Below are 27,626 nucleotides of genomic sequence, written 5' to 3' on the forward strand. Positions count from 1 at the left end.
AGCTTATCATATATAGCTTCTCCAATAAAGCTCAATGCTGTACATACCCACTCTCCCTGTGCATTGGCTTTCGGGGTTTTTTTGTATTGTATTGTATTGTATTCAAATTTATTGTCATTGTCTCAGTTAGAGACAACGAAATGAATTTCCCTTACAGGCAGTATCATAAAAATAAAAATAAATAAATAATAATAAATAATAAAACATATTAAAAATCAAATAGAATTAAAAAAAAAAAGCACAAACACTGAAAGTCCACGACACAACATAACACAGTGGCACCAAGGTGAGGAAGGCACCATAGTCCAGCGAGCCTCCTCTCCGTTCTTCCCAGATGTTCAGTCGTGGTCGAGGTCTTCCTAGCACCCGCAGTCGCCGCCCCGGGTGGCCCGATGTTCAGGCCCTCACGCCGGGCTGGTGGAACGCCGACGCCGAACCCCGACGGTGAACATCCTCCTCCTCAGCAGCCCGGACCTCCTGAACAGCCGCCTCCCACAGCCGGAGTCCGCAGCTCCCGAGTCCGCAGCTCCCGAGTCCGCAGCTCCCGAGTCCGCAGCTCCCGAGTCCGCAGCTCCCGAGTCCGCAGCTCCCGAGTCCGCAGCTCCCGAGTCCGCAGCTCCCGAGTCCGCAGGCCGAGCTGGGTTTCCAATCTCCGTCAGTCAGATTAGCGCAGGTGGTGACAATCTCCAGCTGAATGGGGATGGCTGTGTCAGGTTTGTGAAATAAAACAATCCCTGTTCCATTTGAATGATTCACAAGCTCAAGTTTCACTCATAGAGCTAGTTCTCACTTAAGTGTAATGGCAAATTTTCAACTTTTCCAGTGCCCTCTTTTCCAGTTGCCATTAATACACAGGTACAGTTGGAGTGATCTTACGCAGACCCAATAGAACAGATCTTCCAGTCGTTATTTCCAGTGTATTTGGTTGTTTATTGAGGTAGTTGCACAAACAAAGAGATGAATGTACCAGGTTTTCCTAATTCTGCATGCAAGTTGTAGCTGGCTGCTCTGTCCCTGGTCTGCTGAGAACTGTATGCGCTCCCTTCCTGTGCCTGCCCCTTCCTGTCCCCTATTCCCTTATATATACACCACCCTGTACATTTAATGACCTCCCCCAAGTGTCCAAAATAATACTGCAATATATATATAAGCAAAATAATATGAGATGCCAACAATAAACATAAATGGCTCCCACAGCCAACATAAAATTGGGAGGGATAATTATGTCAGAAAGCTGTGTTGTGTTCCTGCCACCCTTGCAGGTACTGAGTTTCAAATCATAATTTTTCCTCACATTATCCTATTGCCCCAGAATTTGTATTGTGTTGTTGAACCATCTGCTATTCAGAATATTATACACTTCTGTCAGAACTCTTAATCTGCTTTGCTCCAATCTCACCTTGTGAATTAAAACTATCCCATAAATCATTCCAAGAAATTATTTTGCATCATCTCATAGCCATTATGTCCATACTAAAGTGTGGTGGGCAGATTTGGACTAATTGGGGTTGGTGGGGGCGCTGCGAGACAGCTGTCCTGCCAGCAGCTTGTTTGTCATTTCTACTTCTTTTTGTTTTTTTTGGTGTATCTAGTGTTACATTGGGTGTCTCTCAGTATGTCTTATGTGGGGGGTGGTGAGGAGGGGTAAGGGGGAAACCGCTTTTGGCCGCCTCCTCCACAGAGAGGCGACTTTTTCCATGTCGCCTCCCTCACGGCCTAACACCATGGATTGGAGCGGCCTTTCCCAGAGACGGGCCTGGAGCATCGGCAGCAGGCGCAGCGTGGACTTTTCTTCGCAGAGCAGGCGGTCGCCAGAGAGGAGTGCTCCGATCGCTGGCCTAGTGACTTTGGCACCGTGGGGACTGGGGTCTGCGGAGCTTCTAGCCATGGGCGTGGAGTTGAGTTATCATACAGAGCCTGGGATCCCTTGCTGGGGATCGCCGAGAAGATCTCCGACTGCTGACCCGCGGCCTATGACATCCTGAAGCCGCAGTCTGCAGAGCTTCTAACCGTGGGCGGGGCATGAACTTGATCCCTCGCCGGGGATTGCCAGAGAAGAGTTCCAACTGCCGGCTTGCGGCCTATAACATCCTGAAGCCGCGGACTCCAGTAGGAAAGCACTGATTCGGGACCTCCATGCCGTGGAGTGTGTTCCACCGCCTGGACATCGGGTCGTCTGTAGCGGCGACTACGGAGGGTCTATGGCCCCGACTACAGGTGAACAAAGGTGATGACTGGCTGAACTTTGTTGCCTTCCATCACAGTGAAGAATGCTGTGGTGGATGTTTGTGTTAAATTTTTATTGTGTATTGTGTGTTCTTTTTAAGTGTATTGCTGCTGGCAAATTCATTTTACTGCATGTGATGTGCATGTGATGAATAAAATTGACTTTGACTTTGTCCAACTAATATTTTGCACAGGTTCAACGTAATCCTTTCTTTTGTATGATACACTATTTATATACACCTGGAGTATTGTGTACAGTTTTGGTCCCCTAATTTGAGGAAGGACATTCTTGCTATTGAGGGAGTGCACTGTAGGTTTACAAGGTTAATTCCCGGGATGGCGGGACTGTCATGTGCTGAGAGAATAGAGCAGCTGGGCTTGTGTACTCTAGAGTTTAGAAGGATGAGAGGGATTCTTATTGAAACATATAAGATTATTAAGGGTTTGGACATGCTAGAGGCAGGAAACATGTTCCTGATGTTGGGGGAGTCCAGAACCAGGGGTCACAGTTTAAGAATAAGGGGTAAGCCATTTAAAATAGAGATGAGGAAACACTTTTTCACACAGAGAGTTGTGAGTCTGTGGAATTCTTTGCCTCAGAGCTAGATTGGGTTCTTAAAGATAGCAGAGTCAGGGGATATGGGGAGAAGGCAGGAAAGGGGTACTGATTGGGGATGATCAGCCATGATTTCATTGAATGGCGGTGCTGGCTTGAAGGGCCGAATGGCCTACTCCTGCACCTATTGTCTATTGACTAATATCCCATATGCTGTACTGAACACTCTCTCAACATATCCTGTCGCAAAGATTTATGCATGTGTACACCCAACTCATTCTTCCTGTTACACAGCCAAAGACTATGCTCTTCAATATCAACAACAACCTTTGTGTTGTCTACAAATTTACAAGCCATATCTCCTATGCGTGCGTTCAGTTTGTTACTGAATACAACAAACACCAAGAGTCCCAGGCGTGATCCCTGTCATAAACCTCATTGCCCATTACCCTCTGCTTCCTATCACACCGCCGGTTTTGGATCAAATTGCAACTCCTTGGTTCACTCATCCCTTCCCACCCAAACAAACCCATCCCTGGCATTTTTGTGCAACTGCAGATTTGGCATCATTTTGCCAAATACCTGTGCTTGGTCCACCAAGGCCTACTAGATCGCCCGGTTGCTAACCATTTTAACTCCTCTTTCCATTCCCATACTGACCTTTCTGGATTGGGCACTTATTGCCAGAGTGAGGCCACACGCTAGCTGGAGGAACAGCACCTCATATTCCACTTGAGTAGTTATTCCCAATGGTACAAACATTGAATTATCCAACTTTAGGTAACTACAAAAGTTTTGCACAAAAACAATTCCAAAGTCTTCAATCCTTTTCTCTGATACTGATGTAGACCCGAGAGACCTAGGCGTGCAGGTATATGGTTCCATGAACGTGGAACACAAGTGGGCAGACATCATGTTATAGTTGTGTAAGATATTGGTAAGAATACATCCGGAGGTGTACAGTTTTGTTTACTGTGCTATAGGAAGGATATCATTAAATTTGAAAGGATACACAATAGATTTGAGGATGTTAGCGGGTCTGGAGGGTTTCAGTTATAAGGAGAGGCTGGATTGTCTGTGTTTTTTCCCCCCTGAAGTGTGGAAGCAGAAGGATGACTTTGTTGAGGTGTATAAAATCATGAGGGGCTTAGAATAGGTGAATAGCCAGTCTTTTCCCCAGTGTAGGGGAATCAAAACTATAGGGCACAGTTTGGAGATGAGGGGGGAAGATTTAAAAGGGACCTGAGGGACAACCTTTTCCTCACAGAGGGTGGTACATACATGGAACCAGATGAAGTGGTAGAGATGTGTACAATTATAATATTTAAAAGAAATGTGGACAATTATGTGCATAGTAAATGTTTGGAGGAATATGGGTCAGGTACAGACATGTTTGACTAGACTTGGTTGGACAACTAGATCAGCATGGACAAGTTGAACAAAGGGTCTGTTTCCTTAGTTGTGCAGCCCTGATCTATGACTCGGATTCTATGAGGCGGGGTTTGTTTTAAGGGCAGACAGTGGCGCAGTTGGTAGACCTGGTGCCTCAGTGCCAGAGACCTGGATTTGATGCTGACCTCAGGTGCTGTCTATGTGGAGTTTGCATGTTCTCCCTTTCCGTCCACACTCCATTAACATGCGTGTTCATTGGTTAATTGGTCATTGTAAATTTCCCCTTGTATGTAGGGAATGGATGGAAAGTGGGATAATATAGATCTAGTGTGAATGGCTGATTGATATTCGGCGTGGACTCAATTTGTTCGAAGGGCCCGGTTCCATGCTATATTCTTCAATCAATTAAAAAGCTGTATTGCATTGCCATCAGCTCCCTCTGGTGGTTAGATGGCATCAAGAAAATATAATTATTTTGCGTAAGCACATTTTAGAGTGGTATTCATAGCACTTTTTAATTGAAAGCAAGCATTATATTAATTGGTGCCAGAGAATAAAATATGGCTGAACACGATTTGACAAGAGTAATCCTTACTTTTTATGAGATTTTAATGCGTTTTCTTGATTGCAGCTGAGGAGCAGTATTTTGTTTCAGTGATATTGTTTCTATTTTTGCTGACATCCATTGTATTCAGATAGCACGCACACAGAGCTGACCACAACTGGTACTTCATATTCGCTCAGACTGAACATGCAGATAAAAAATAATACTCTTTTACTAAAAATATGTATGGCAGAAGGAAATGGAGAAGTCTGTTTTGTTTGGAAAACAAACAAAACTGCAGATGCTGAAATCTGAAACAAAAACAGAAAATGCTGGAAGAACTGATTTGGCAAACCAGGAGAGAGGGGAGGAAAGAGGGGGAGGGGGGACAAAGGGGGGAGGGGTAGAGGAGGAGAGAGGGGGGGAGGGGAGGGGGAGAGGCGGGGGTGGGGGAGAGATGGGGGGAGGGGGAGAGGAGGGGGGAGAGAGAGGGAGAGGGCAGACTTGAACTCGGCGATCGGGCGGCGCGGACGGGGCCGACTGCGAGTGGGTGGCGGGCCTCGGCAGCTCTCGGGACCTTGCCGGACCACTGAAGCCCTCGGAAGCTCTTAGGACCTTGTGGGACCTCTGAAGCCCTCGGAAGCCCAACCAAATTACTGCGTGTTCAGTGGCTTCAATCCAGAGCCTTTGGGGGGGGAGGGCTGTTGGCCAAGTGCGAGTCAACTGCGAGCGGGAGGCGACAAAATGACTGCGAGTCGGGGGGGGGGGGGGTTAACGTAACTCGCAGATCATGGATAACAGTGCCAAAAACTCTGCGCAGCTGGCTGCAAGGAGCAGAGCCATTGTGACGTCATCAGCTCGTTAGCTTTAAAAAATATTTCAGATTTTTGGACATTTTAATTAAAAAATCAAGAAATAGTGAATCAAATTTTCAGATAAGGCGATTTTTGAAATCATGAGGTAAATAATATGTAAAATTTTCACCGTTAGCGCGTCGTGTTTTCGAGGAGATGTGAATCACAGACAAACACACAATTTACCCCATACACACAAATACATCCACATCCACATCCACATCCAAGATCAGAGTTTTATAAGTATACTAGACCAAGTGCAGACCCGTTGGGTCTGTTCCCCGAATGTGTGGTTGCGGGGGAAGGGGGGGGGGCGGCATGCGGCGTCACACACACTAACTATCCCCCCCCCCCGCACACACGCTAACTACCCCATTGATATATTAATATTATTAATTTGCTCCTTTTACCCCATAACCGCCCTATCCACTGACGCATAGCCCCCAACTCGCAGGCGCGTCTAGAGAGGGAGGGGGGAGTTAGAGAGTGAGGGCAGAGAGAGAATGGGGAGAGACAGAGAGAAAGGGGCAGAGACAGAAGGGCAAGAGACAGAGGGAGAGGGGGGAGGGGGGGTGAGAGATATGGGAGGAGAGAGAGAGGGGGAGAGGGGGGGAAAGGAAGGGGAGGGGGAGAGGTGGGTGGGGGGGAAGGGAGGGGTTGGGGAGGGGATGGGGTGGAGGGAAGGGGGTAGGGGAGGGTGAAAGGGGATTTAGGAGAGGGAGGGAGGGTGGGGAAGGGCAGGGGGGTGGGGGAGAGGAAGGGAGAGAGAGAGGGAGGGGGGGAGAGGGGAGGAAAGAGCGAGATGGGGAGAGAGAGAGGGGGAGAGACAGGGACGTCACGCGTTCAGAATGTTCTGGAAATGAAGCGTCCGCGTCTCATGCACGAAAGCTGTCGGCAGCTCTATGTAATTCAGGGGAGGACCCCCCCCCCCCCCCACTCACACACACACAGCAGGTCATATCTAAGCTGTAAATGAAGACAGCAAATTAATTTTTTTTAAACTGTCTTTGGCATTTGGAAAAGGCATTGTGAGGTCAGCAGCTGGGCAACATTAATATTTTTTTTAAATGTCAGTTTGGTGATAAAATTTAGTAAATATCTCGGGAAATAATCGACCAAATTTATAGAGGATTGGATTTTTGAAATCATAAGGAAATTTTCTACCAGAAGATGTAAAAATGTCACTGTTATTGTAACGTCAGCAGCTGGGCAGCGGTCAGATTTTTTTTTTAAAAAGGTCAGATTGTTCAACAATTTTTATTAAAAAGTCAGGAAAATAATGTACCAAAGGTACAGAGGAGTGGATTTCTAAACTCGCAAGGAAAATCTCTACTGAAATATGTAAACATTTTCCCATTTCGGCATCTGGTTTTCGAGGAGATACGTTTCACATGCAAAATGACACACACCCATCCACACACACACATGCATGCACGCACGCACGCACACACACACAGAGTTTTAATTGATATATGATTTATGATATGATAGATATAGTTAAATAAGTTAAATGAGTGCCCCATTACCAACTCATATAATAACGTGTAAATTCATTAGTTGTAATCAGTTATGTGAAACTTGCTGGCAGCTATGTGAAACTTGCTGGTAGATTTGAGATAGATTGCTGAACATTGTATCTTAAATGGCTGTGGAGAAAATGTTGTGGGATTATAATTTCGTAGAAAATACATATTTGGAGGAGGCTGCATCATGTGGAGCATACATTTTCAAGCAGGTCATTAATATTTTATCAGGGAATGGTAGTGGAAGTCAAGTAGGCACAAGATTTAGAAACAAAGAACATAGAAAATAGATGCAGGATTAGGCCATTCGGCCCTTCGAGCCAGCACCACCATTCAATATGATCATGGTTGATCATCCAAAATCAGTACCGCGTTCTGGCTTTTTCCCCATATCCCTTGATTCCCTTAGCCTTAAGAGCTAAATCTAACTCTCTCTTGAAAATATCCAGTGAATTGGCCTCCACTACCTTCTGTGGCAGAGAATTCCACAGATTCACAACTCTCTAGGTGAAAAAGTTTTTCCTCATCTCAATCCTAAATAGCCTACCCCTTATTCTTAAACTGTGACCCCTGGTTCTGGACTCCCCCAACAGCGGGAACATTTTTCCTGCATCTACCCTGTCCAATCCTCCAATAATGTTATATATTTTCTTATATTTAACGTTCTTTATTATAAAATCCCGTCTCATCCTAAATTCCAGAGAGTACAAGCCCAGTTGACCCATTCTTTCATCATATGTCAGTCCCGCCATACCGGGAATTAACCTGGTGAACCTACACTGCATTCCCTCAATAGCAATAATGCCCTACCTTAAATTAGGAAGTGGCGGCGCCTAACGGCAGCGGCTCGACTACAGTCGTCTGTCTTTTTTTTTTTTTTGTCTTGTTAAATGTATGTCTTTGAGTCAGTTTTTTTTTTTTTTTAGCTGTGTATATGTGGGGGGTGGTGGGGGGGGGCTGTGGGGGAAACCGTTAATCTCTTCCCTGTGCGGGGACCCGACTATTCCCTGTCGGGTCTCGGATGTCGTTGGGCCTAACATCGTGGAGCCGGCGGCGACCTCCGGCCGGGACTAACCTGAGGGCTCCAGTTGCAGAGCCTGCGGAACTGACATCGCGGAGTTGGCGAACTTCGGAGCGGGAAGAGCTGTGGTGGCGCGCGGCTGCAACCCAACTTTTGGAGTTCGGAGGCACCGGCCGCAGACCCGGTGGACGGGAACATCGGGAGCCCCAAGTCCCTGGTGGGAGACCGCTTCTCCGAGCTCCGCAACGGCGACTTCTCCCGCTGGTATCGCGGGTTTAAGGACATGGAGCCGGGGCCTAACATCGCCCGGCGTGGCTTAAACGGCCTCAGGACTTACCATCGCCCGCCGGGGGCTTTAACATCGGAGCCCCAGTTCGCCTCGACACTGCAGTTGGACTGCTGGACCACGGGAGAAGGAACAAAGGGAAGAGATAAAGACTTTGCCTTCCATCACAGTGAGGAGATGTTGGAGACTCACTGTGATGGATGTTTATGTAAACTATGTTAAGTGTGGGTCTTGGATTGTGTTGTAATGTAAAAAACTGTAGAAATGGAATTTCGTTCAAACCCAGGTTTGAATGACAATAAATAGCATTCTATTCTATTCTATTCTATTCTATTCTAGGAGACCAAAATTGCACAGGCGTGGTCTCACGAGGGCCCTGTACAGCTGCAGTAGGACCTCATTGCTCCTAAACTCAAATCCTCTCGTAATGAAGGCCAACATGCCATTGGCTTTCTTCGCAGCCTGCTGTACCTGCATGCTTACTTTCAGTGACTGATTTACAAGCACACCCAGGTCTCGTTGCACCTCCCATTCTCCTAATCTGACACCATTCAGATAATAATCTGCCTTCCTGTTCGTGCTACTAAAGGGGATAACCTCACATTTATCCACATTATTCTGCATCTGCCATGCATCTGCTCACTCACCCAACCTATCCAGGTCACCCTGCAGCCTCATAGCATCTCCTCGCAGCTCACACTGCCACCCAGCTTTGTGTCATCCGCAAAGTTAGAGATGTTACATTTAATTCCCTTGTCTAAATAGTTAATATATATTGTAAACAATTGGGGTCCCAGCACCGAGCCTTGCGGCACACTACTAGTCACTGCCTGCCATTCTGAAAAGGACCCGTTCATTCCTACTCTTTGCTTCCTTTCTGCCAACCAGTTCTCTATCCATGTCAATACCCTACCCCCAATATCATGTGCTATAATTTTGCGCACTAATCCCTTGTGTAGGAACTTGTCAAAGACTTTTTGAAAGTCCAGATACACTACAGCCACTGGCTCTCCCTTATCCATTCTACTTGTTACATCCTCAAAAAATTCCAAAAGATTAGTCAAGCATGATTTCCCCTTCATAAATCCATCCCGTTTGACCATTTGACTGATCCTGCCACTGCTTTCCAAATGCACTGCTATAACATCTTTAATAATTGATTCCAACATCTTCCCCAATACCAATGTAAGGCTCTGGCCTATAATTCCCTGCTTTCTCACTCCCTCCTTTCTTTAAAAGTGGAGTTACATTGGCTACCCTCCAGTCCACAAGAACTGATCCTTTGGAAAATGATCACCAATGCATCCACGATTTCTAGGGCCACCTCCTTGAGTACTCTAGGATGCAGACCATCTGACCCGGGGGATTTATTTGCCTTCAGTCCCAACAGTTTACCAAACGCCATTTTCTGACCAATGTGAATTCCCTTCAGTTTCTCCCTCCCACTAGATTTCCCCTTCATAAATCGTTCCCCTAGTACTTCCGGGAGTTTGTTTTTGTCTTCCTTAGTGAAGACAGAACCAAAGTACTCGTTTAACTGTTCTGCCATTTCCTTTGTTTCCCATTATAAATTCACCTGTCTCTGACTGTAAGGGACCTACATTCATCTTCACTAATCTTTTCCTTTTTACATACCTATAGAAACTTTTACAGTCAGTGTTCATATTTCCCGCAAGCTTTCTTTCATGCTCTTTTTCCCCCTTAATTAACCCCTTTACCCTCTTCTGTTGAGTTCTAAATTTCTCCCAATCTGGTTTGCCGCTTCTTCTGGCCAATTTATATGCCTCTTCCTTGGCTTTAACACTATCCTTGACTTCCCTCAGCCATGGTTGAGCCGCCTTCCTGTTTTATTTTCTCGCTAGACAGGGATGACTAATTTCTGGAGTTCATCCATGCGGTATTTAAATCTTCGCCATTTGCATCTCCACTGTCAACCCTTTAAGTATAATTTGCCAGTCTATCCTAGCCAATTCCCATCTCATACCTTCAACATTACTGAGCAATGACTCAAGGTAGGGTCTAGTTCTTCGTGAGTAAAATAACTACCAAACGAAAAGATTTAATTGATGTGCTGGCACATATCATTAGAAATAATGGCTGCAAACAGACTGCGTCTGTTTGGCATGTATATATTGTACCAAGGAGCATTTGTCAAGGAAGATCATGACAAACTGGAGTAACTATTCAATATGAAACCTATTGAGAGGAGTTGTAAAGGATTTTGTTTGCATAAATTAGGTTAGGAGGGCGTTTTCCTAGATGGCTATTGTGTACCCACTCTAAGATAATTCTACTGAACCTTTGCATACCATTGAAGGAGAAAGGTGTTAATGTTGTTTGAAATAAAAACAGAAAATGGTGGAAATAATGAGCAGGCAGACAGCATCTGGGAAGAGAGAAATATAATTCCTAGTTGGGTCAATGATCTTTTGTAAGAACTGGAGTTCCAGTACCAGTGATATGAGAACTGGAATTTAAACAGCAATTGGCCAGATGTTACATGGAAACTCATTCACTATTCTTTGTGCCTACACTGGAGAAAGGATCACATTTACAGCAATGTTGTAAAGCTGCAGTGGTGAAAGTGAAGAAAGCGCTCTGCTGGTTCAAAGATCATATTTGATAAGCATGAAAAAACTGTATCAAGTGTATTTGACAAAACCTGAGATAGTCTGTGCTGATCTTGGAAGCATTCATGGTATGAACGCAAAGATTCACCAGACAAAGAATGTTATACTGAGGTATTACCGAGAAAAGGCTAAGTTTCTAATTTCATTATCAGAACGCATCACGTTTTACTACAGAGAGAGACAAGGGACTGCAGGTGCTGGAATCTTGAGCATCAAGGAAACAATCTGCTGGAGAAATGCAGCAGGTCAGGGAACATCTGAGGAAGGAAATAGACGATAATTTGGGTTAGGACCCTTCTTCAGGCTGATGAAGAGTCCCGACGCGTAGCATTTGTTAAAGCTAGAGATTAACCCTACTGTATTTTCCAAGGATGCAAGGTAGAAGAAGGAACAACATAGCTGCCTGTCCTGCTGAGTTACTCCAGCATTTTGTGTCTATCTTCGATTTAAACCAGCATCTGCAGTTCTTTTGCTATATAACATAGCATGAGTTTGTTGTGCCCTTTTTAAGTGGCTGATTTTCTATTTGTACAAGATGATGCATCTTTATTGTGTAAAACAGACCTGTAGGCCATCTGGATGATAGTTGCATAATGACGCATCAACAAGACCACCTCATAGTATTATTTTGTAATCATCAGATGAAGACTGATGGAAGTTCATAAAACAATAAATTTCCTGATCTACTGCAGTTGATGTAATGAAGGACACAATGTGGAGTGAGATGTTACCATCCATTGGTAATGCTTCAGCACTAGTTGAGTTCCGTCATTCAAAACAAGTAAATACACTACCAAATAAAACATAGTAGACTTCCTTCATTTCTAGACTCCATCCTTTTTCCCTTTGACCAATTGCATTCCACTTACATCAGGGACAACTTTTGTGCTCTCCATAACTTCAATAACTTTCAGTTTACTAGTCCCCACAGGCTCATCTTTATCTTTGATGTCCACTCTCTATACATCACCATCTCCAATCAGGGAGATCTTTGCCCCCCCCAATTTCTTTCTTGAATAAAGAACCAATCAGTTTTCCACAAACACTCTCATCCGCTTGGCGAAACCTGTCCTTGCTTTCAACAACTTCCATCAATTCCTCCCACTTTCTACAGATCAAAGTAGCAATGGTATATAAGGACCCTAGCTACACCTGTTCCTGTACACACATTCCCTGACTTGCACAATAGGCGACTTATGTAAACTCACACTTAAGTAATTAATTCCCTAGTGCATCAAGGCAGTTTGTAACATTGTACGATTCCTCAAGTTTACACCGGAAACAAGCCAGCAATGGCAGCAGTGCTTACTCAATAGCTTGCACGCCACAGAAATTCAAGCCAGCAATGGCGACGCTGCTAACCCAGAAGGCCACGCAATGCAGCTATTGCCCCAACGTCAAGATGGAACTTGACCAAAACACAAAATTTGAGTAGATGATTTTTCTCCTGAGTAGTGTAGAGTTATTAACACATACTCCAAGTAAAGATCCAACAAGTTTATTGGCATATAATAAAGTTACACAACATGTTGACATCACTGTAGCTGCATATCAACTGCCAGCTGGTGTCTGGAAACGTTAGTATTAAATGGTGACTATATGGTAAAACCCGGACTGGATTATAGATCCGAGTGGTGTGTAACATATGTGTGTTAGTATTGGTGAACATATAGGTAGAGCAGATCTACATCTTTCCCCGTGAGAAAATAATGTAACTACGAATATATACATGAGTACAACTAATCAAGTTTAACTGGCAACTTCAGCACTGGAGGAGCAGATTAAGCATAATCCCCATATCTAAGGGTAGGTTTGCAAATGCGACCCACACGCGTACGGTACAAGCTCGCATCTCTATCCTTCACCGGCAAAAACTGTGAGACCGCGTGCTGTTGGAACACCGGAGATCCGTGAGACGGGTTAGGTGAGACTGGAGACCAGGACACCTACCGTGGTGACGAGAAGGCAGGATACATGCTGTGCGCAGACTACGCAAACGGACGCCGGGCCGGGGAAGGGAGAATACCAGTCATACGGTGACACAGTCCAGGAACATCTGGATATGGGATTGTGGGTTGCGGTTCCTGAGGTGCTGACGGTTTCGCTGGTATGTCCCTCCATTTGAATCAACCATGTACAAACGTGGTTCTGGTGCAGGGCTGCGGATTAAACCAAGGTGACCATGATCCTTGACAGTTTGAAGTCGTCCAACTTGACCACTTGCCAACGGCTCGAGTGGCATGTTTGTTTTGTCGTACGAGTGTTTTTGGATCTCGCGCTTATGTTTAAGTTGTGCTTGAATTACCGATGGCTTGCGAACCTGTGGCTGAAGTAATTGCTTGGGTACGGGCAGCATGGTACGGGTCTGCCTTGATATGAGGCGTTGGGCTGGAGACCCTAGCACTGGGTCACGGGAAATGTTTCTCAAGTTGAGCAAGTCCAGGTAAACATCAGATTTTGCCAAATGAGATCTTTCCATCACCTGTTTGGTTTCCAGACTGCCCGCTTGACCAGTCCGTTCGATTGAGGAAATTTGGGACTGCTGTTAATGTGACGAAAGTCCCATCGTTGGGCAAAATTCTTGAAGCACTGGCTGATGAACTGTCTTCCATTGTCAGACAGGAGTTTCACGGGCGCCCCGTGAATTGAAAAGTGTTGCGCTAGTTTTTGAACCACCACTGCTGAAGTGGGGCTGGGAAGCAGATCGATCTCAAACCAGCCCGAGTACGAGGCAACCAGAACCAGGTATTGTTTACCGCGCCATTAAAAAATGTCTGTTGCCAGTGTGGACCATGGTAGGGCAGGGACTGGGTGAGGGAGAAGTGGCTGCTTGGGTTGATGGGTCAATACCGAGTAAAGTTGCTACTTTTCCTGGGACAATGAAAAAGTTCAGCTTGTGCACACGTGTCACTAGGTGGCACTGCAGGTCAACCCGACCAACTGGGTGAACCTCTCCCCCTCCAAAAGGAATTAACGAGGCTTTGGTATTTACAACAGCTTCTGCATTCCTGACCCTGGAGAACCCGGCCAGAGGCATAACATTACAGTGAGCCCCAGAGTCGATCTTTGCCACAGCAGTAGTGTTATTGATTCGAAAGGTAACTTCAGGATCACAAAGTTTACATGTAATCTCACATAAAGAATGCATGTTTAGGCTGGAAATGTCAGGTTCTGACAAATTCTCACAAGGAGAGGGCACAGCTTGATCTCGATCGGTCACGCTGTGGCAACCATCTTGCTGGAGCAGATTTACCTGCTGTTTGGGTTCTGTACGATCTCTGCCTGCACGACAGCACCGAATAAAGTGGTTTCTTCATTTACAGTAGTGGCAAACTTTCCCGTAGGCTGGGCATTGCTCGCGGATATTGGAGTGTGAACCACCACAATTATTACATTGAACGAGAACCCTGCTAGGCTGCCTCTCTTTTGGTGGCAGGCGTTGGTAAGATGAGTGCGGATCCGGCCCTGCCTGGCGGGTATGAGAGTCAGTAGCTTCAGCAATGTGGCAGATATTCTCTGCCCCGATGAGAGTTAGATCAGCATCCTGTAGTAATTCACTTTTCACTTTGTCATTCAATATGCCACTCACCAATCTGTCGCGGACAAGCTCGTCACACAGGTCTCCAAAACGACACCGGCTGGCAATGTGCTTTATGGTACTTATGTAAGCCTCGACAGGCTTGCCAGGGAGCTGGATTCTTTGATAGAATTTGTTGCGTTCCATAACCATGTTGGTCCGAAGTTAAAAACTCTGACATCATGTAGAGCTTTTAACACATACTCCAAGTAAAGATCCAACAAGTTTATTGGAATTTAATAATATTACACAACATGTTGACATCACCGTAGCTGCATATCGACCTCCAGCTGGTGCCTGGAAAAGTCAGTATTAAATGGGGACTATATGGTAAAACCTGGACTGGATTATAGATCTGAGTGGTGTGTAACATATGTGTGTTAATATTGGTGAACATATAGCTAGAGCAGATCTACAAGTAGTATTGTATATTGCTCCCATTTGTTCATTACTTTAAATTTTTTTAATAATTAGTGACAAAATAACTAATGAATTCTTCCTCTCTTATGAATGCTGCGTTCTGGATTCTCACCAACAGACCCGTTTCCTTTCAATTTCAGTTCTTTCCTCCGACATGAAAAGAAATGACAGAGATGTTAGAGTACCAACAATGGCTCAAACAAATGGAATTCAAGGGTGTAAGGCCAAAAGTCTTCAACATTTATTCAAGGAAACTACATATGCTGCATCTGAGCTACACACATTAAGGTAAGAATAGCTACAAATGAATTAAACATGTGCCAAAGAAAGAACATCGAAACACACAAAAAATCGGACTTTGATTGGACTTTACCTTGCAGTAAACGTTATTCCCTTATCATGTATCTATACATTGTAAATGGCTCGATTGTAATCATGTTTTGTCGTCCTGCTGATTGGATAGCCCGCAACAAAAGCTTTTCACTGTACCTCGGTGTACATGACAATAAACTATGATTATAAAAAGGTAATTTGGCCCCTTGATTCTACTCCACCATTGAATATCATTATGGCAATTCAAATTTAATACCATATTCTTTCTCCCCACACCCCTTGATACTTTCTGTGGCTGGTCTTTCCTTTATTTTAAGTTATTTTCTTATTTTTATTCAATATGCTAATTCAGAGAATATGCAAAGCCTATTTGGCCTAAGTAGCCAACGGTGGTATTTTTTTCCACTTAAGCTTCCCATAATCCCTCCCCATCAATAGTCATGGGTGAGGTGCCAGAAGACTGGAAGGTGGTTAATATTGTGCCTCTATTTGAGATCTGCTGCAAGCAAAAGCTGGAGAACGACAGACCAGTGAGCCTTGCACCAGTGGTGGGTAAGCTATTAGAAGGGATTCTGAGAGATGGGATCTATGTGCATTTGGAAAGGCATGGTCTGATTAAGGATGATTAAACTTTATGTATGGGAAATTTTGTGTCTCCAATTTTATATTTTTGAAGAGGTGCCCGCATAGATTGATGAGGGCAGTGCAGTGGATGTTGTTTACATGGACTTTGACAAGGTGCTGCATGGTATGCTGGTCAGGAATGTGAGATCATGTCAGATCCAGCCAATTGCATTCAGAATTTTCATGAAGGTACCGAATAAATGGTGCTGATAGAGGGTTGTTTTTAAGACTTGAGGCCCTGTAATTAATGATGTACCACAAAGATCGATATTGGATCCACTGATGTTCATTATTTATATTAATTGTTTGGATATGAATGCAGATGGTGGTAAGTTTGTGGATGACAAAATGAATGCAGGAAGAAAATCTATGATTACAATGGGATCTTGAATATATGGACTTCAGCAAAGCATTTGACAACGTTGTACATGGTGGGCTGCTCTGGAAGGTTGGATCGCATGGGATCCAAGGAGAGATAGCTGAATAGATTTTTTTTTAAATGGCTTAATGGAAGGAAGCAGAGGGTGATGGTGGAAGGTTGCTTCTCGGACTGGAGGACTGAGACCAGTGGTGCACCTCAGGGTTCGGTGCAGGCCTGTTACTGTTGGTCATCAATGATTTTGATGAGAACGTACATGGCAAGGTTAGCAAGTTTGCAGATGTTACAAACGTTGCAGATATTGAAGATGGTTGTTAAAAATTGCAGCAGGATCTTGATCGGTTGGCCAGGTGGGCTGAGGAATGGTTGATGGAATTTAATACAGAGAAAGGTGAAATCTAACATGGGCAGGACCTACACAATGAATGGTATTGCTCTGGGGAGTGTTATAAACCAGAAGGACCTAGTAGTGCAGGGACATAGTTCCTTGAAGATGGAGTCGCAGATAGATAATGTGGTCAAAAAGGCTTTTCGCACATTGGCCTTCATCAGTCAGAGTATTAAGTATAGAAGTTGGGAGGTCATGTTGCAGTTATATAAGACATTGGTGAGGCTGCATTTAGTGTATTGTGTTCAGTTTAGAGCACCATTTTATAAGAAAGATGTTGTCAAGCTGGAAAGGGTACATAGATTAACGGGGATGTGTCATGGCCGTCCGCAGGGGGGGTGCATTGGGTGCGACCGCAACCCCCTTTTTTCCCCCAGAGTAAGACAAAAAAATACTGAGGGGAAATTTTTTATTTTTTTTAAAAATCGGGAATTAAAAAGTCGGAAAAAAAATTTGGCCCGCGGGATAAGGGAGTGCCCATTTCTCCAGGCCCGGAGGGGGGTGTGCGGTGTCTGCCCGCCCGGTCCAGCGTCTCCATCCGCGGTGTCGGAAACTCACCAACGACTTGCCTGGCGACCAGGAGACCGTCCTCCCGTCGCCGGGCGGGAGTGACTGAATCTGAACCCAGCGGCTATAACCCCAACACCAGATACCGCTGCGGCGGGGCTCGCTCCCCTCGCCTCCCCCCACCGCCGGGTCCCAAGCCATCTTCCCCCCCACGCCACCCCCGCTGGGTCCACGCCACCCCCGCTGGGCCCAAGCCACCCCCGCTGGGCCCAAGCCACCCCCGCTGGGCCCAGGCCATCCCCGCTGGGCCCAAGCCATCTCCGCTGGGCCCACGCCACCCCCACTGGGCCCAAGCCACCCTCGCTGGGCCCACACCACCCCCGCTGGGCCCACAACACCCCCGCTGACACACCGCTGGGCCCACGCCGCCCCCGCTGACCCCCCTGCTGGGCCCACACCGCCCCCACTGGGCCCACGCCACTCCCGCTGGGCCCACGCCACCCCAGCTAGGTCCACGCCATCCCCGCTGACTCCCGCTGGGCCCATGCCACCCCCGCTGGGCCCACGCCCCCCCCCCCGCTGGGCCCACGCCCCCCCCCGCTGGGCCCACACCACCCCCGCTGAGCCAAAGCCACCCCCGCTGACCCCCACTGGGCCCACGCCACCCCTGCTGACCCCCACTGGGCCCACGCCGCCCCTGCTGGGCCCACGCCACTTTCCTCTTCGTTCCCCCCCCCGCCAGAAAGAGGCGTCAAGCCGATAGCCTAATCGCTAAAGAGTTAAAAGATAGCCTAATCGATAAAGAGTTGAGAAGAGGAATCGGAGCTGCCAAGGAAAGGCACTCTGAGAAGTTGAGGAGCAAGTTCTCAGCTAGTGACTCTTCTTCAGTTTGGAAGGGCATGCAAGAAATCACCAGCTATAAGAGGAAAGCCCCCCTCTCTTTGTACAATCGTCAGCTGACGAACTATCTGAATGAGTTTTACTGCAGGTTTGAAAATCAGAAACGTAACCCTGGTACCCTCTCCCCAACAAACACAGCCAGACCCCAGTCTGCAAAGAATGGACCCTGCACCCTCTCCATCCCATTCACCACCTCACACCTACTTAAGGCAAGACTCCAGGAATGAAAAGAGTGGACCCTTTCCCACCCCCCTCAAAACTTCACACCAATTACTCATTTTTAACCAGTACCTGCAAAGATGCACTGTCCCTGCCTGCTTCAAAGTCTCCACTATTGTCCCTGTACCCAAAAAAGGTAAGGATTACTGCTCTAAATGCCTACAGGCTTCTCGCACTGACCTCTGTAGTCAATGAGACAGTTGAAAGGCTTGTGCTGGCCAAGCTGAATATCCCAATTCCTCTGCTGGACCCTCTGCGTTTTGCATATTGGGCCAATAGATCTGTGGATGATGCAGTCAATCTGGGCCTACACTTCATCCTCCAGCACCCAGACCGCCAGGGGACCTATGCGAGGATTTTGTTTGTTGATTTTAGCTCTGCATTCAACACCATCGTGCCAGAGCTACTACGCTCCAAACTTTCTGATTTGACTGTGCCTGAACCCCTCTGTCGGTGGATCACCAGCTATCTGACTGACAGGAAGCAGCATGTGAGACGGGAAAGTATATCTCGGACCGGCAAACGCTCAGCATAGGAGCACCGCAAGATGCGTACTCTCCCCTCTCCTCTACTCTCGCCACACCAATGACTGCACCTCCACAGACACCTCTGTCAAGCTTCTCAAGTTTGCGGACGACACAACCCTGATTGGACTGATCCAGGATGGGGATCTCTGTACTCTTTTCAATTTGACATCTTTCCTATAACATGGTGGGCAGAACTGAACACAATATTCTAAATGTGGTCTCACCAACTTCTTATACAACTACAACATGACCTCATAACTTTTATTCTCAATACTCTGACTGATGAAGGCCAAAGTGCCAAAATACGTTTTGACCACCTGATATACCTGCGACACGACCTTCAAGGAACCATGCAACCATCAACCATTCCTCTGCCCACCTGGCTAATTGATCCAGATCCTGCTGCAATCTTTCATAACCATCTTCACTATATGCAAAACCACTCACATCTGTATCATCAGCAAACTTGCTAATCTTGCCCTGTTCTGTGACGTTTCACAGAGTGTGGAGTAACTCAGCGGGTCAGGCTGAGTATGGAGGTTGGGAGGTCATGTTGCAGTTGCATAAGAAGGTGGTGAGGCCGCATTCAGAGTATTGTATTCAGTTCTGGGCAACATGTTATAGGAAAGATGTCATCAAACTGGAAAGGATACAGTGAAGATTTATGAGGATGTTGCCAGCACTAGAGGGCCAGAGCTATAGGGAGAGGTTGAGTAGGCTGGGACTCTATTTCATGGAGCACAGGAGGATGAGGGATGATCCAATAGAGGTGTATAAAATCATGATTTGAATAGATATGGTTGAGTCTTTTGCCCAGAGTAAGTGAATCGAGGAGCAGAGGACATAAGTTTAAGGTGAACGGCAAAAGATTTAATAGGAATCTGAGGGGTATGTTTTTCACACAAAAGGTAGTAGGTGTATGGAACAAGCTGCCAGAGGAGGTAGTTGAGGCGGGGACTATCGCAACATTTAAGAAACAGTTAGAAAGGTACATGGATAGGACAGGTTCGGAGGGATATGGATCAAACGTGGGCAGGTGGGACTAGTGCAGATGGGACATGCTGGGCCGAAGGGCCTGTTTCCACACTGTATCACTCTATGGCTCTATCTATCTTTCCCTCTCAAACACATTCTCCTGCCTTCTCCCCATTACCTTTGACACCCGTATCAATCAAGAATCAATCAATCTCCTCCTGAAAAATGTCCTTGACTTGACCTCCACAGCTGTCTGTGGCAATGAATTCCACAGTTCACCATCCTAAGGACTTAAGAAATTCCTGCTCGACTCCTTCCTAAAGGAATGTCTTTTAATTCCGAGGCTGTGGCCACTGGTCCTAGACTCTCCCACTAGTGGAAACATCCTCTCTACATCCACTCCATCCAGGTGTTTACCAGGCTGGGACAGACTACAACAGCTTCACACCAAGTCCCAAAGCTCGTGTCCTGTCCTGCATCACCCAAGGCAGCAGAGACATTATAGGAGGGGGCAAGCACCGTAACAAAGTAGCTCACGATGGTTTGGGTAACATTCAGGAATGTCTATGCATGCTACATCATGAATATTACTGAAGAATGGCCTTGACCCAAAATATAATCTCTAGAGATGCTGCCTGACTCACTGAGTTACTCCAGCACTCTGACATGTCATCTATCCATGTTCTCCAGAGATGCTGCCTGACCCGCTGAGTTACTCCAGCACTCTGTGAAACGTTGCCTATTCATATTCTCCGCAGATGCTGCCTGACCCACTGAGTTACTCCAGCACTTTGTGTCTATTTTCCCTTCACCCATCTGCTCAAGCCCACTCTCCCCCCTCCTTTCCTATGTTTCTTTCCACCCATAAACCTCTCTCTGCCTTTACATTTCACTCCTCTTTCAAATCTGCTCTACTTATCTACATTCATTTTTCTTATTAACATTTAGTCATAGAATGATGCAGTGTGGAAACAGGCCCTTCAGCCCAACTTGCCGACACCGACCAACATGTCCCATCTAAACTAGTCCCACTCACACGCGTTTGGCCCATATATCCATCTAAATCTGTCCTATCCATGTACGTGTCCAAATGTCTCTTAAACATTAGGATAGTCCCAGCCTTAACTACCTCCTCTGGCAGCTCATTCCATACACCCAGCACCCTTTGCGTGAAAAAGCTACCTCTCAGATTCCTGTTAATTTCTGAAATCTTGGTCATAAATTTGGTGCAAAAATGCTCCAAAATAAGGCTCAGAATGCATCAGAGAGCATCTAAAACCCCAGAGCTTCCAGGGCCCTTAAGCGGGCCCTGGACCCTGACATCGAGGGACTTCACGCTTCGTGCTCATGATGTGTGCAGCGCGCACACTATTTCACATTAAATTTTTTGTAATCCTGTCATGCCACCCCCCTTTTTGGAAAGGATCATACAGGCCTGTGTTTCCAGGTCTCGAAGGTCTGGCTATAGGGAGAGGTTGAGTAGGCTGGGACTCTATTCTTTGGAGCGCAGGAGGATGAGGGATGATCTCATAGAGCTGTATAAAATCATGAGAGGAATAGATCGGGTAGATGCACAGAATTTCTTGCCCAGAGTAGGGGGATCAACGACCGGAGGACATAAGTTTAAGGTGAAGGGGAAAAGATTTAATATGAATCTGAGGTGTAACCTTTTCACACAAATGGTGGTGGGTGTATGGAACGAGCTGCCAGAGGAGGTAGTTGAGGCAGGACTATCGCAACATTTAAGAAACAGTTAGACAGTTACATGGATAAGGCAGGTTTGGGAGGGAAATGGGGGAAAAGAGGCAGGTGGAACTAATGTAGCTGGAACATGTTGGCCGGTGTGGGCAAGTTGGGCCGATTGGCCCGTATCCACACTATATGATTCTAAAACTATAACTCTATGACTGACTGGATCAATGGGCTGAAGAATGGCAGATATCGTTTAATTCAGATAAAATGTCAGGTGTTGCATTTTGTTATGACAAACCTGGGCAAGATTTACACAGTAATGACAGAGCACTTGGGGAATTTGTGGTTTAGAGAGACCAAGGGGTGAAGGTATATAGTTCCATAAAGGTGGTGACACAGGCAGGCAGGGTGATTAAGAAGGTGATTAGCAAACTTGCCTCATCAGTCAGGGTGTTGACACTAGTTGGGACATCACGTGACTACTGTACAAAATGTCAATAAGGCCACACTTCTAGTTCTACATACAGTTCTGGCCACCATGCTATAGGAAGGATATCATTAAACTGGGAGGGAAACAAAATAGGTTCATGAGGATGTTACCAGATCTGGAAGGTTTGAGTTATGATGAAAGGTTGAGTATTTTTTCCACTGGTGAGTTGGAAGGGTAAAAATAAGAAATAAATTGTGATTCAGACATTCTTGAGCCAGTTTCCACTCTTAACAGCTAGATGTCACTGTTGTAGCTGAGCTTTGTTTCGCCACAGAGTATTTTACTGGAGCTTAGATTTTCTGGAGTGCTAGTCTTCTGAACTACAGCACCCTTAAGGGCCTGTCCCACTTACACGACTTTTTCGGCGGCTGCCGGCACCCGTCATAGGTCGCCAAAAATTTTCAACATGTTGAAAATTCAGCAGCGACCAGAAAGACGCTAGACTCTTTGGGTGACTGAGGAGACTACTCATGGCCATTCAGGCGACACCCTGGCGACATGTCGCAGGGTGAAGCCTGTATGGTCGTGAGTAGTCGCCCAAAGTGTCGTACCTTGTTCTGGTCGCAGCTGGATTTTCAACATGTTAAAAAATTTCCGCAACATGTAACGACCTATGATGGGTGCCGGCAGTTGCCGAAAAAGTTGCATAAGTGGGACAGGCCCTTTAATTGTGGATGCCACCATTCTTGACTACCTCAGAAATGAGGAGGCAGAACTTGAAGTCAGATTTAGGCCAAAATGGGGTAAACAACAGATTTACCTTAAGGAACAATTGTGACTCATGTAGATTTTTAGTTATGCCTATCATTTACATTATTACTAGTTTTAAATTTTCCTCATTTTTATGCAACTAATTAAATTTGAATTCTCCAACTGTCAGAGTGAAAAATCAAATCAAGGCTTCTGGACCAGCAATGCAAAACTCTAGCTGCTAGCACTTCATTTTAACCATTGTTACGATTGTACCTTCTGTTCCAACCTGGCTGTTTTTATCACTGGAGTGAAACAAATTGGCTGGAAAGTGGTGTCTGGGAAGGGCAGAAGAAAACAGACAGATGATAAGCTTGGCTGTTCTGATTTAAGATAATTCTAAATATTCAGCCTTGACTATTGACCTGCGTGCTCTACTCTACTGTTGTTGGTGAATTAAAATATTTCTGGAGCTGCTGCCTCTGGTTAGCTATTCTGCCATACCATGGCTATAACTAGCATTACTGCAGAATTATTTATTTGATTTGTTGGTTTCAGGTATGCTTGTTTTTGTCTATCATCTGTTACTTTTGCTGATTAACTGTCACATTTGTGTATTATGACTTTGACTCATTTAGAAGCACATGGGTCTGCTCCAGCACAATATTCAACATTCCCCATTGAAGAAACAAAGAATTGCAGATGCTGGTTAATGCACAAATGGACACAAAGTGCTGGAGCAACTCAGTGGGTCAGGCAGCATCTCTACACAAAAGGAGACAAAGTGCTGGTGTCATCCAGAGTATGCAGAAGGGTCTCGACCTGAAACGTCACCTATCCATGTTCTCCTGAGATCCTGCCTGACCTGCTGAGTTATTCCAGCACATTGTGTCCTTTTGTGTATTCCCTATTGTACTTGAGTTGGCGCTTGGGTTTGATGTTAACAGTAGAGATAAAGATATCTTGAGTAACTGGATGAATTTAAAAATGAGCCTTAGAATTTTCTAATCTGTTGGATATATTTTAAGTCTATCCAATTTATCATGATCGGGTACCACACAAAAATTTGGAGGATGATAGTGTTTCATTGTGAAAATTGACTTAATTTCCATAAGGACTATGGTGTCATCAATTCTGATATGGACAGATGAATCTACAATTATTGAAAATCTGTTCAACATAGGGCATGAATACCCCCTATGTTGCTTCTCTTAATATGGTTTGCAGATCCAGTCTGATAAACATATTCTTCAATATTTGGCTAGTTCAGTAGTATTCTTGATGATGGCACTTCTGTGTCTGTGTTCTTACTTCAATCCTTCTAAAGGGTGTTACTACTTCCAGAAGGAATGCTAATAAAATACTGAGGGATATTGGTATTTGTCAATCATCAGGAGTATCCTTGCCTTTATCTGATCTGATTGCCTTGGGTTGAGGTCTCCTTCCTTGATGTAAATGTGATCTCTTTTGATGAGTCTCTAACAGTATGTGAATATAACAATAGCTAATGTTTGTTTGTCTGTTCTTTGGGACAGCTGTTTGGATTTTAGCATGATAAATTTTATTAAAGAACAATTTGCAAGTAGATTGTGTTGGATGTTAGTTTGTACGATCTGGCCTGACCGGCATGTCCAGTTTTTATTTTAATAGTATTTAGTAGCAGCAGTATGATCACAGCTGGAGGCACAATTGACTGCAGATGAATAAAAACAAATTGCTGGAGAAACTCGGTAGGTCAGGCAGTTTTGCAGGGGAAAATGGACAGATGATGATTTTGATTAGGGCCCTTCGTCAGACTGATGGAACAGAGGGCAGATATCTTATAAAATGAGGTGAGGGGAAGTGGTGAGGCAAGAGCTGGCAAATGTCAGATGAATCCAGGGGGAGAGAAGGGTGGATATGGTAACCAAGGTTGGAGTTGATAAGTGAGTGTAAAAGGTTAAAGATGAAAGATAAAACCTGAAACCTACACTGATTCTACATCTGTACCCTTGTATCTTCTCCCCTTCACTTTCAGCTTTGGTTCCACTCTCCACCCTTCTCTTCCCCATCTGATTCATCTGCCAATGAACCCCACCTTCCCTGAATCCACTGATGACATGCTAGTTGTTGCCCCACCCCCTTCCCCTCTTTCCTTTCTTTCAGCCATCCCCCTATACTCCATTAGTCTGAAGAAGGGTCCCAACCCTAAATGTGTCTGCTAATTTACCTCCACAGATGTTGTCTGAGCTGTTGCGTTTCTCCAACTGTTTTTTTTTGCTGAAGATTGCAACATCTGTAGTTTCACTACATCTTGCAGTGTCTCGGCGATATCTTCAATTTCCTTTTAGATATCTCCACTGCAAGGGTGAGTTGTCATGCATTATCTTTGTTAGATGAAACTGTTTCCTTCATTGGGAACAGATTTTCTGATAAATTGATTTTTTTTTTGGAAGCAACTATTGTGGAAGTTTCTTATGACACAGGATTATAGGCATTCGTAGTGGGAAGGGGTGGAGAGAGAAAGCAAGGGCTATCTGAAGTCTTAATGTTCATACGGCTGGGGTGTAAACTACCTAAGCGAAGTATGAGGTGCTGTTCCTCCAATTTCGCTTAGGTAGCTTACACCCCAGCGGTATGAACATTGACTTCTCTAACATCAGATAGCCTTTGCTTTCTCTCTCCATCCCCTTCCCAGTTCTCCCACTTGTTTTACTGTCTCTGCCTACATTCTATCTTTGTCCCGCTCCCTCCCGACATCAGTCTGAAGAAGGGTCTCGACCCGAAACATCGCCGATTCCTTCTTTCCAGAGATGCTGCCTCACCCGCTGAGTTACTCCAACATTTTGTATCAGGAGGAATTCCTGGAATTACCACAAGAGCTTTTTGGCAATAATTATGGAGTAAACCAAAAATAGCTCAATTTGGAGCCTTGCTTCACAGCCCAGTGAAGAAGGAAGCATTGTAGGTTCTAGCTTTGAGGAATAAAATAAGTCTTATTGAAGAGGCATTTGGAAAAAGCACAAGCCAATAAATGATGCAACAAGTTTTTGAAAGACTTCTTACGCATGAAGCAAATACATTTGATATTGCGTAAATGGATTTACAACCATGTAAGTCCAAAGTAATTTACAAAAAATGATACATTTTTAATATATTGGTATAAATATGTTATTATGTTTGATGAAACATCCATTTACAACTTTCAACTGTTAGCCTGATATTATTAAATTGTACGAGTGATCTGGCAATTCTTCAGCTATATTTAAGCAGACAGTTATAAAACTTTTCTAAACATTGTAGCCATTTGAAAGATTCAGCAAAAAATATTTATTAAACTTGATTCCCAATAATTTTCCTGTTGCTCAAAAATTGTTCTAAATTATTTCTTCTTTTATTTCACTCAGCCCAAAGACACATAATGGACTATGTTGTCCAATATCATTTCCATGCGATGAGAAGTGTAAGTAGGTTATTTCTATTATTACGTTACTGTGTTAGAAATAAGCTTTACACCACAATCTTATGCCAATCAACACTCTAATTTAGAAAGATTTACCAAATCCATAAATTTGGTAATTCAATGTTTATTTTTCAATGTTTTTTTGTTCTTTAAACTACAAAATACAATTTTGAGATCTTTATTGAATGCAATATGCATTGACATTCCAAATAGTGTCAGAAAAATATTTTTTATGTCAGACCTTTCTTTTATGTGTTTTGCCACATTATCTAATTTAGAACATTTTGTAAGCCTATCAGGGTTTCTTCTCCATTTCCAGTTCAAATGTGTATTTCAGTAACTAGATTTTTGATAGAATATATTGGCACAGAATAATGGAATCATTTGGTATCACAAATCATTTGGTATCACTTGCTCTTGCTACATTGTCCAGTTATCTGTATTTTTTGTTAGAGGCAAATTCCGCTCAGGTTTGGCTGAGCATAATCTATAACCTTTTTTGTTAGCAAATGGATTGACTCCACTTTCATTTTCTTACATAGAAACATAGAAATTAGGTGCAGGAGTAGGCCATTCGGCCCTTCGAGCCTGCACCGCCATTCAATATGATCATGGCTGGTCATCCAACTCAGTATCCCGTACCTGCCTACTCTCCATACCCTCTGATCCCCTTAGCCACAAGGGCCACATCTAACTCCCTCTTAAATATAGCCAATTAACTGGCCTCGACTACCCTCTGTGGCAGAGAGTTCCAGAGATTCACCACTCTCTGTGTGAAAAAAGTTCTTCTCTTCTCGGTTTTAAAGGATTTCCCCCTTATCCTTAAGCTGTGACCCCTTGTCCTGGACTTCCCCAACATCGGGAGCAATCTTCCTGCATCTAGCCTGTCCAACCCCTTAAGAATTTTGTAAGTTTCTATAAGATGCCCTCTCAATCTCCTAAATTCTAGAGAGTATAAACCAAGTCTATCCAGTCTTTCTTCATAAGACAGTCCTGACATCCCAGGAATCAGTCTGGTGAACGTTCTCTGCACTCCCTCTATGGCAATAATGTCCTTCCTCAGATTTGGAGACCAAAACTGTACGCAATACTCCAGGTGTGGTCTCACCAAGACCCTGTACAACTGCAGTAGAACCTCCATGCTCCTATACTCAAATCCTTTTGCTATGAAAGCTAACATACCATTCGCTTTCTTCACTGCCTGCTGCACCTGCATGCCTACTTTCAATGACTGGTGTACCATGACACCCAGGTCTTGCTGCATCTCCCCTTTTCCTAGTCGGCCACCATTTAGATAATAGTCTGCTTTCCTGTTTTTGCCACCAAAATGGATAACCTCACATTTATCCACATTATACTGCATCTGCCAAACATTTGCCCACTCACCCAGCCTATCCAAGTCACCTTGCAGTCTCCTAGCATCCTCCTCAC

General features: G+C 44.9%; 1 protein-coding gene across 1 annotated transcript in view; it reads left to right on the forward strand.

Moving 5' to 3' along the window:
* Positions 1-27,626, forward strand: part of LOC116972034 — a 55,271-nt gene that overhangs the window by 23,888 nt on the left and 3,757 nt on the right. Inside the window, exons 3-4 of the mRNA XM_033019298.1 lie at positions 15,170-15,317; positions 26,140-26,195. Coding sequence (XP_032875189.1) covers positions 15,170-15,317; positions 26,140-26,195 — 204 coding nt within the window. The remainder of the gene's footprint in view (positions 1-15,169; positions 15,318-26,139; positions 26,196-27,626) is intronic.

This window comes from Amblyraja radiata, chromosome 4, assembly GCF_010909765.2.
Source record: "Amblyraja radiata isolate CabotCenter1 chromosome 4, sAmbRad1.1.pri, whole genome shotgun sequence".
Taxonomy (NCBI): domain Eukaryota; kingdom Metazoa; phylum Chordata; class Chondrichthyes; order Rajiformes; family Rajidae; genus Amblyraja; species Amblyraja radiata.